Here is a 10,718-nt window from a genome sequence, read left to right on the forward strand (position 1 = left end):
GATATTATGGCTTGTGCATGATATTATTGGCTAATTTGATAAAATCCCACAAAAGAGGTGCGCATGTGTTCCTAATAAAGTGGTCAGTGAGGGTATCACTTGACAGATAGCGATCTATACTATACCTCCACACCTAATGCTGGTAGTATATATGCCATCTACTGGGCACAAACTGAATTGCTCGAGCCTGTTCCATGCAACAGAATAATTAGTAGACAGAATATTTTTGGGGATTTTTTTTTTCTCTAAAACATTACAATATGTCTGCAAACTTAAATAATTCATGTATCCACCTTCAGCTGAATGACACTGCTATTCTGTATTAAACAAAGAAACACCATGCTTGCTATCGATATTTCTCACTTATGTTGAGAACTAGTGAGTGCAAAATCATTAATTCAACACATTGAAAAAAAAACATTTTATTCAGCAAAACACATCTCAAAAACAAGAGCCATATGAAGCGTTGGGAATTTGGTAGCTCTATGAATGAGGATGAAAAAAATAAGGTAAAATATCTGCATTGCTGCATCATGAAATAAGATCTAACTCAGTAAACGTACAATGATGCACAAGTACAGCTGTTCATCTTGGACTACATTTTATCAATAATTAGATGAACAGAGTGAAATAAGTAAAATACAGCATTGATAAGAACCTTAATCTTGCAACTCAACTGGAGAAACCGATCAGATGAGCCTTTTTGCGTCTTACATCCATCACCGCGTCTAAAACATGTAAAATGCCTTAGAAGCCCCAAACCGTGCCATTTCACATTTGGTTTTGTGAAAGATAAAAGAAACCTCAAATGTTAAGATATCTGTTTAATTAAATAACAAAAACAACTGAGGCAACCTCCTCATTGATGCACGTTCAGACTCTCCATACATTAACACTGTCCACTAGGAAATTGAAGGGCGATTTTATTAAAGGGTTTAAAATGATTATATTACAGTTCCGTTAACAGCCTGACGGTGCTGGCTGGTCTTGGCCTGGTTTTAACAGATTCATTACTGCATCAGAACCAGCCCAAAAGGTTCCGACTAGTCCCATGGACAAAAAGAATTAGAAGATCAGAAGGTGAGCATTCTTAGTAGAGAGCATCTGTATTGCTGCTTCGTGGTCGTTTTATCTTCTCAATGTTCTTCAGGATCATATCATGCAAAGTTACCTAAGAAACAAGTTCAAACTGCTCACTGCCACAGCACCACAAAGCCACACCTCAAACACACAAAACATATGCAAAGTGGAATAAGGAAATGCATTCTCCATTTTTTTCTGAAAACTTACATATTGATTTCTCAGTTCTGAGACTATGATCTTGAGACTTATGTACTCCTTCTCGTCAATCTCTGTTACTGTGCGCCTATAGTCCTCCTGTTAAAAGAATTCAGATTAAACAAAAAACAACCTGCTTACTGACGAAACTTGTTCTCAACATGTGAACAAAATCACCAATAGCAATGCCACATCTAAACATTTCTCAAAATTTTATGTCATGTCCACAGAGTGTAAGACACTTCGTACTTTACCAACACCGTTACTGCTTAATTTCAAACCAGCAAAACGCCTGTCCTTGTCCAATTACTTACACGGTTTATAAAAAAAGATACTACTTACCACATGTGGATATTTTGCTATCTTGGAAACTAGCTTTGCTCTTGTGATGTAGTATCTGCAGAAAAAAGGAGAGAACAAAGAGACACCGATTGTTCAATTCTACTTTTAAACCCGAATAAAAACAGAATCTAGAAGAAAAAAAAAAAAAAAAAAAAAAAACAGCCCCCCCCCAAAAAAAAAACCCCCCCCAAAATATTTCAATAAATAACCAGAACAAATGCTATTAAAATTTTACACTGCAACTTTCCAAAGATGTTTAAAATTTAGGTTTAAAAAAAAAAAAAAAAGCATTAAAAAAAAAAAAAAAAGTTTACATGACTGGGGTTTCTTCAAAATTTAGCTTGAAGAAAAGACAAAATCAGGTAAAAGCTCTATGGTTCTCACTGTTCTGCTTGCAAAGATAATAGAAAATGGAGTAAGAAAACACCACGAGCCAGTTATACTTAGAGCAAACTTTCATATAAATATATTTTATAAGACAAAAATTACACCTGTCCTGATGAATCTCCATCTGCCCTCATCAGTAACTGCACATATAATTTCCTTCCTCATATGAAACATTAACCATGGCAGATATGGAACGTCTCCAATGATAATGACATTGTTTGGTTGGAAAAGAAAAAACAGAATTGCAATTGCCATAATTACATTTGTCAGTTGGACTGGACAGTAAGCCAAACCATGAAAATCTGTTTTCCAGCCCCCTCTGTGAAACTATTCAGAGAATGTCTCAAATACCCTCAAAACAACAGCTCACAAACCTGCTCCTGACACCACAACCGATACCAAAAACAAGAATTAGGATGATATTAATAGTATCTGAGACCATCAACAATGAGCTGTTGGGGAAATGAACCCAATACAGAAAATTTTACAGAACCATAGAAGTTTAAAGCAACTCTCTATTTGCACATGGTTATTCAGTCTCATCTGTGAAAATCTGCCCCCGCCATGTTTGTATATACAGAGAAGCAAAAAGGTCTCGTCAATTGTATAATGTTGATATTTGTGTAGTGTCCTTAGAAACAGATGCCAGGAGGACAGAATTAACAGCCAATGGAGGTACAAGATTTTATTACACATAATTTTGGACTAAATCTATGGGTTGATTTGTCAGGAACTGTTCAGACAGTGTAACAGACAGCTAGCATTTTTAATAGGATGTGCATGTATATACAAGTTATGAGATTTGCTTACAACAGTTACACATATCCAAACGTTGCAAAGAATTAGAGGCACACAGTGTTGCCAAGGTAACGGCTACATACACAATAAACTGATAATGACAGAAACTGCCCTTTGCATTACTGAAACTGCAGAAACCTGAAATATAATAATAAGGACTCAGACATGGTGCAGCGTTTCCCCCCACACCATTATATTTTACACACACACACACACACACACACACACACACACACACACACACACACACACACGTGTATGTAAGAAAAGAAAGAAAGGAAAAAAAAAAAAACATCCCCCAACATCAAAACACCCAGGAGTCCAGGTCTACTGTAATAATTGTTCTAAAATAAATATGAAGACTTAAATAGGACTCCTTTAACTTTAACAGGGGCAACACTGTGGTGGCTGTCAGAGTGGGGTTTCGGACACTTACGCTACGTTCACACTGCAAGGCTTAATGCTCAATTCCGATTTTTTTGTGAAATCCGATTTTTTTGTGAGGTCGTTCACATTAACAAATATATGCGACTTGTATGTGATCCTCAGTATGAACGAAAAGCGACCTAAAAGTGTTCCGCATGCGCATTGCAGGATACGACGACGTCACACGCAGTGAGCATGGCCAGTGTTTACGGAAGTAAAACCGCCCGGTTGCGGTATGACCCATCCAATCTAGCTTGAATAGCTGTATCCCCCCAAATGGAAAATCAGCTCCCTAACCTCTGCGTCCTTCCATTGAGAAGATTCAGAACCTTCACAGCCCGAAGCGTCCCTCGCATTGATGTCATGCGCAGGGGCGCAGATACGTTTTTTGAACTGGGGGGGACAAAGCTGCCAGCAAACCAACCCCAACCCCGATATGCCTGTCAAACTTTTTGTGGGTTACCATAGCAACCAAGCTCGAGCTCGCAACCTATGCAGTCTGCGCAGCTCAACCAACCGAATATCAGTCTTTGTTTTGTTTTATGTGAGTTGTTGCAACTATGTATACACTGCTGTGCACCTCAATAAACCGAATGGTAATTAGTCTTTTGATTTTTCCGTGAGGTTTGCCTTATGCAAAGAAAGACAGCATAGACGTTTTTTCCTCCCTATAAGTGGGGGGGACCGAGCGAGGTGAATTTAAATCTGGGTGGGACGAATCTCACCCGTCCCACCCTCTATCTGCGCCCGTGATTATGCGCCATGTTGTTGTAACTTTTTTTGAGAGACCCGCTGCCTACTTCAGCGCAGAATAGTGACGTTTGTGGCTTGTTGATGACGTGTAAGTCGGATGAATGCGACCTGGCGGTTCAGACTGAAGTCGCATATGAAAAGAGCGGATAGGAATCGGAATTAGGACCACATATCCAAACGGCCTGGGTCGGATTTGAAAAAAATCGGATCTGTGTCGTTCATATTGTCAATAAAAGATCGGATACAGGTCACATATGGGCGAAAAGATCGGATTTGAGTCACTTCAGCCTGCAGTGTGAACGTAGCTTTAGACCCCCTGTCTGTGATTACTTATATCAATTTACTTTTTATTTTTACAAAGAATAACAATCCACCATCAAAAAAAAAAAAGTTACTTCATTTTAATGTGTTTAACCCAAACCTCAAATGCTAACTTCGGTTGAATTTGTCCTGTCATGGAAAAGTTCAGAAATAGTCAGGTTTCAGTAAATGGTCAGCATGTACTCCAGATGCTCAATAACATCAAAATAGTCAAAATTTTGGCTATACCTGCTCATTCACATTTTTTTTTTGGGGGGGGGGGGGGGGGGGGGGGAATTTGACCATTTTTTTTACATTGTAGAACAATACTGAAAACATCAAAACTATGAAAGAACATGAAACGTGTGGGTTTTATATAATATTTTATATATGGCTTAAAGGTTAGAAAAGCAGTTTTGGGACCAAAAGGTTGCCAATTTGATTCCCTGGACCAGCAGGTATGGCTGAGGTGCCATTGAGAAAGACACCTAACCTCCAACTGCTCCCTGGGCTGCCCACTGCTGTGGGCATGTCAGGGTCCTGTTTTACATCACTCTGGATGAGAGTGTCTGCTAAATGCCTGTAATGTCATTTCAGATTCTTCAAAGTAGCTACCTTGATGACGCTTTGCACACTATTGGCATTATCTTAACCAGCTTCATGAGGCAGTCACCTGGAATGCTTTTCAGTTAAGAGGTGTGTCTCGTCAAAAGGTAATTAGTGGAATTTTTTTGCCTTCTTGATGTGTTTGAGATCAAACAGCAAATAATAAAAATACAGTAAATAGCTCTCTTCCACAACTGTAGTAATCCATATGTCAAGAACAGCTCAACTAAGTAAAGAGAAACAGCAGTCCATCACTACTTTAAGACACAAAATGTCTTAATGAATAAAAATAAAGAAAAACATTGAATTAAGAGGTGTCCAAACTTTTGACAGGTACTGGATATATGTTAGTTCATTTAAGCACCATGAATAGGAGGTTCACGTTTGCCAAAACGTGACTTATTACATCACCAAACATAAAAACAATTGAGCATATTTAGGTCTGACTATGAACAGAAATAAGATAAGATGTGGGCAGTACCTGGATATCTGGTCCAGATAAGATGCTGCCTCTCCCTCTACTGTTCTGAGCTCAGCCACAGTCTCCTCCTGTATGTAGTCATGTTAGTTGATTAGTAATAAGCCTTTCAATACACAATACGTTAACTTAACATATTAAGCCTATTATGCAAATGGTTTAGTAAATTACACTTAATGTCTGTACATACCACAGTCAAACTATCTACACCTCGTTGTGATAACAGAATAGCTTTACGGGTGGCACGGTGATGTAGCGGTTCACACTGTTGCCTCACAGAAAGTTCTGGGTTTGAGCCCAGTGGCTGATGGGGGCCTTTCTGTGTGGAGTTTGCATGTTCTCCCCGTGTCTGTGTGGGTGTCCTCCGGATGCTCCAGTTTCCCCCAAAGATATGCAGTTAGGTTAACATGGGGCAGCCTTAGGCTGAGGTGCCCTTGAGCGAGGCACCTAACCCCTAACTGCTCCCCAGGCGCTATTAGCATGGCTGCCCACTGCTCTGGGTATGTGTGTGTGCGCGCGTGTGCGTGCATGTGTGTGTTCACTGGTTCAGATGGGTTAAAGTGCTGATGACACGTTTTTGACATCTTTGGCGATGTTTTATAACATAAAAAGTAATTCCCGATGATCCATATATTAATTCACGAAGGCGCCTATTTTACAAGTTATGATAAAAAACACGGCTATTTGGGCAAATTTGACGGGGCTGCAGCACCCAGGAGACAAATGAGGAGGAGGGGCTATATGACGTCAGCGAAAGAATCTTCCTCCTAACTTACCAGTTTGTTGTTGATGCGACAGGTGTTCAGTTTATCATTATTAGTATTATATATTAGTTATTATGCCTTCGCGTTGTGTTGCCGGCTTTTGCTCCAAAACCCACAAGGATGGGGTAAGTTTATTCAAGTTTCCCAGAGATCCCGAGCTGCATGCGAAGTGGGTGAAGCAAGTCAGGCGCACTCGTGACAAGTGGGAGCCCTCACCAACATCCGTCCTGTGCTCTGAACACTTCGATTTGGATTGTTTTGACACCCTTCCCAGCTTAAAAGAATCTCTTGGGTGTGCAGTTCAGCACAAAGGTGTGTTGCTACCATCAGCAGTGCCTACAACATTCCGGAGGGGGTCTACTAGTAGCTATCCCGGATCCAGCAGTCGCCTGGGACAAGGCGACTCCTCCAAAGACAGTCCTCCTGTCAGAACATGTGTTGAGAAACGACATAAGATAAAGGTACGTAGAGCTATAGAGTGCTCCGACATGATGCTAAAAATAGTAACCATGCAGTCTGCGCGGCCATCTTGGAAGTGACTCGCTCCAGAGCGCTCATAGAGTACACATCATAGAGTACACATTCATGATAATCATAAATCATAAAGTCGGCGTGATATCAGTCATGTATTTGCTTGTGAAAGCTTGCGGCTTTCATGGAACTGCCGCCTAGCAACGAGAGGCAAAGGGTAAAGAGGGTAGGCTATCATAGATTCTATTCGGAAGAGATCAATACATGATTGCTTAAAAATTAGGTATTTTAACAATTTGCATCTGTTTTGTGATTATCGTGACACTTGTGTGTTATATAGAACTGTATGTCTTATCAGCACATCGAGGATCTTCCACCGGAAGCTTTAGCAAGTACTCGTAGCAACACTACACTTTACCCTTTGCCATGCGTTGTTAGGGAACGGTAGCAAGTACCCCGATGACCGACTTCAAGAATATGTAGAAAAAATTTTGAAATTATACTTTCCAAAAGTCATTTGAGCTTAGTGTATTGCATTTCCATTTATATTGTCGGTTCTTGCTGATGTTTTTGCGGAGTATGACGCAGCTGCTGAATCAGAAGCTGCAGAGTTTGTATGTACTAGTTGTGAACATTCACATTATTATCAATCTCATTTATTTAAAATCAGATAAAATCATGCCATCATGATCACTGCTTAAAGTACCAGTATTTGATTGTTCTTTTGTTCAGAGGAAGAGCTAGCACTAGAGTTCACCGGCGTTTTCATGCGCCATTTCCATTGAGTAGAACAGCCAGTGAACCGCAGCGTGTTCTTCCGCTGACGTCACAGCATGGCCGCGAGCCACGGACCCAGTTTTCTTGCGCTGTGCAATTAAAAGTTGGATATTCGCGTAACAACAGCTTCTTTTCACGTAATTATAACAGAAATCTAACATGTTTGCCATGTTGTATAGTTTATTTAAGAAATTGCATAGTCATGTTCGTGTCATCAGCCCTTTAAATGCAGAGAGGAATTTCACAAGTGTACACATGATGAATAAAGTTGTTTTTCTTCTTCTATCACTTCTATAACATCTACATTACAGGCGATTTGCCAGTCTACTACTGCTGAGCCACTTCATGCTGCATAAAAGAACAATAAAATGATTGTTTTACCTGGATTGAAACGCCAAAATTGTTGCCATCTTCTATTCTTGGAATCAACAACAGCACCCACATCTTGACCTAAAACATACACAAATAACATACAAATAGAGTTTCACAAGATGTTCTGAAGGAGCATGTTTCTATGATAATGTCTGCTGCTGATGAGAACATGGACCTACAGTGTTGCATTTCTCTATGAGGGTTCTAATCTCAGGCTTAACCCTCTCGATCAGGTCCACCAGCTTGCCATTGCTTTTCATCATTCCACCAGGCATGATATACACCTTGGTCCCGCCAACTACATACAGGAAGAGGATGCGGTGTGACTTACAAAAAACTCTTACAACAAAACCCGTTGTGCTTATGCACTGCAGAACTCACCTTTGTCTTCTCCTGTACCATCTTCAAGTTTTCTCTTCTTGGCATTTTGCTGCTGATGGAACAATGAATGGTTAATTGCTGCGTAAGCTATTAAGCAGATAACCCTATAGTGTCTTAAAGGTCCCATGGCATGAAATTTTCACTTTCTGAGGTTTTTTAACATTAAAATGAGTTCCTCTGACCTTCTTAAGTCACCCCAGTGGCTAGAAATTTCATAATGTGTAAACCAAACTATGCCCAACATTTGTGAATGGCGCGTCAAAACAGCACGCTGATAAGCTCTTCCCTTTACTACGTCAGCAAGGGAGATGATCCCCATGCCCCCCCCTCTGGATTCCCACCCACTGTATGGATTGCCCCGCCCAGTTGTAGTGAGGAGACCATAGAGGACACAACGACATGGCATCACCTAAGCGAGCGAAACATGGAAATTGCGCTGTACATGGATGTGACAACACAGAAAAGAGTCTGCTTTTACTGCCGACGGGAGAGCCCCTGAAGACGCAGTGGCTTAATTTTATTTACTTCAATAATACGCCGTCGAGTCTACCTAAGACGGTGTATGTTTGTCGGAAGCATTTTCCTGAGGAATGTTTCCACAACTTGGGACAGTACAGGGCAGGTTTTGCACATCAACTGTCACTGAAGCCTGGGTCCGTACCAAGCATCCCTGCCGCATCAGCAACAAACACGAAACAAGTAAGTGTATAACTGGTCGTTTTGCCGTGTTTTAAAATCGGTGCGTTAGCGTAGCAATGGCTACATTAGCTGTGCAGCTAACCGCTTCCTGCAGTTAGCCAGGTAATCTGCGCTACAAAACTAAAGAGCATGCAGCATGCTCTGTTAAACTGAGTTTAGTCTGGAAATTGACTGTAACTTATGAGCTTATGTTTGACTATTGCTCCGCAATGCATGTCTTCTGTTGGATAAGCGATATGTTGCTGTAGTTGCTGCTTCTATCCTCTTTGGTTATGGAGTGTGTGTTCAAGCCTAGGGTATTATACGTTCGTAAACTACCACTCCGAACACTCTCACTCCCTGTTCTCTGTGTCACATTGAGTTTACGAAAGGAGTCCGAGGGAGAACGGGGTTTTGTCTTAGCAGCGTGGCTACAGGCGCTGATAGCAGCGAGTATGTGTGCGCGCAGCTTGGTCAAGCCCCTCCCCCTATGGCCCGCCCCCACCCTCTACCCTTCCCCGCCTCCTGCTTCTCATTAGCAAAACGACGCACTGGGAAAGGCGCTGAAATGGGGCTTTCTCCCAGGAGGCTATATTTACGTGCCGAGGGTTCATTTCGAGAAAGGCTGCGGATATAACATCCGGAAGCCTCCACGAGCCCGTTTAAAGCATCAACAAACCACCATGCCATGGGACCTTTAATATTAACATGAAACATTTGGAAATGTAAAAAAATGTCAAATGAACAAAGTATTACATAAAACTAAATCGCTTACTCCCTCAAGCCCATCATGGATGTCTGTAAGCAGAATTGGGTCTGGTACAGCCAAGTTTATCTCAGAATGGATTTCTTTCAGTTCACGGATATTTATTATGGGATCCTGAAAATATATTATTTTATTATTAATATAAATGTTGACCTACAGGGTAAACTACAAATTTGGTTGCAATTACATGAAAGAAAGAGCTTTACTTGTAAGCAAACAAACAAAAACACTCTTACCTTCAGAAACTGGTCCAATTCTAATAATTTCTTAGGGAAAAAATTTGCCACCAAATCTTCTGCCTACATTTTGAAACAAATAAGCATCAGAAGCAACTAAAGAAATGTTTCCTTGTTGTTCCTAAGATCTGTGATTTACCTCTGATGTGATTCGTTCCCTGAAGACATCGACCTACAATGCAAACAGAAAAAGCATTAACTACAAGCTGATAAACATAACAGTGGTTAAACTGACAACTGGTTAAAATCAGTTTGTGTTTGGCCTCAATTGGAAGATTTTACCTGCTTAGCCGATTTAATATGCAGCCAAATAGCTCAGATTACCTAGTGTTCTTTGGTAGACTGTTACCAAACACAATTCTACCTTCGGTTAGCAAAATCCATTCTGTCGCAAAAACAAGAGCAAGTAAAGATACGACTCCGTAACGCAAAGCAGCTAGCGGGCTAATCAGCAGATGGGCAGGATATTCTACAGTTCCAGGCACAAAAGAAATGCTCACACATTAACCCACGTGTGCTATAAGGCAACTATACAAGTCTAAATACGACCAAACAGCAACCAAGGAAAAAAAGTTATGTGTTATCGGTGATGGCGGGCGGGAAATTTAGCTAACTAGCCTTAGCTCGCTGGCTGTATCACACGCACACCGGCTTTGCCAGCTACAATTTGTTAGCCTGCTAACAATCGATAATATTTGGCTTAATGTTTCCACATAAAACATATTTAAAAATTGAACCTGACCGACTTACCTTTGACTTGATTTCACTGTCCACTTTTAAAAGTGAAGACATTTTTTCATCAATAACCGAGAAATGCTACAGATTGTCTTAACAGCATTAACTAACCGTGTGGCTTACTGCTGACTGTCAGCCACAAGGTAACTCACGCGCTGGAAGATGACGTT

The 10,718-nt window shown here is 40.7% G+C and overlaps 1 protein-coding gene across 2 annotated transcripts; it reads right to left on the reverse strand.

Annotated features, from left to right (window-relative positions):
• Positions 1-406: 406 nt before the first annotated feature.
• psme3 (proteasome activator subunit 3) lies at positions 407-10,715 on the reverse strand. 2 transcript variants are annotated; one of them, XM_060939871.1, is made up of 11 exons: positions 10,564-10,715; positions 9,953-9,985; positions 9,814-9,876; positions 9,587-9,691; positions 8,134-8,182; positions 7,932-8,050; positions 7,762-7,830; positions 5,372-5,439; positions 1,621-1,675; positions 1,291-1,377; positions 407-1,171 (listed from the first exon to the last, which is right to left on the reverse strand). In XM_060939871.1, the coding sequence occupies exons 1-11, from the start codon at positions 10,603-10,605 to the stop codon at positions 1,091-1,093; spliced, it is 771 nt and encodes a 256-aa protein (XP_060795854.1). In that variant the 5' UTR covers positions 10,606-10,715; the 3' UTR covers positions 407-1,090. The 2 variants fall into 2 exon arrangements, with proteins under 2 accessions (XP_060795854.1, XP_060795853.1); XM_060939870.1 differs by having other exon boundaries at positions 8,134-8,185.
• Positions 10,716-10,718: the final 3 nt, after the last annotated feature.

The sequence above is a fragment of the Neoarius graeffei genome, chromosome 14 (assembly GCF_027579695.1).
Source record: "Neoarius graeffei isolate fNeoGra1 chromosome 14, fNeoGra1.pri, whole genome shotgun sequence".
Taxonomy (NCBI): Eukaryota; Metazoa; Chordata; class Actinopteri; order Siluriformes; family Ariidae; genus Neoarius; species Neoarius graeffei.

Excerpts from the sequence above, each read along its gene's own strand:
- psme3 (XM_060939870.1), bottom strand. The coding sequence starts at position 10,605 with ATGTCTTCACTTTTAAAAGTGGACAGTGAAATCAAGTCAAAG. Across the intron at positions 7,831-7,931 it reads TCATAGAGAAATGCAACACT|GTCAAGATGTGGGTGCTGTT; the intron begins GTAGGTCCATGT and ends TGTATGTTTTAG. Across the intron at positions 5,440-7,761 it reads ATTTTGGCGTTTCAATCCAG|GAGGAGACTGTGGCTGAGCT; the intron begins GTAAAACAATCA and ends GACTACATACAG.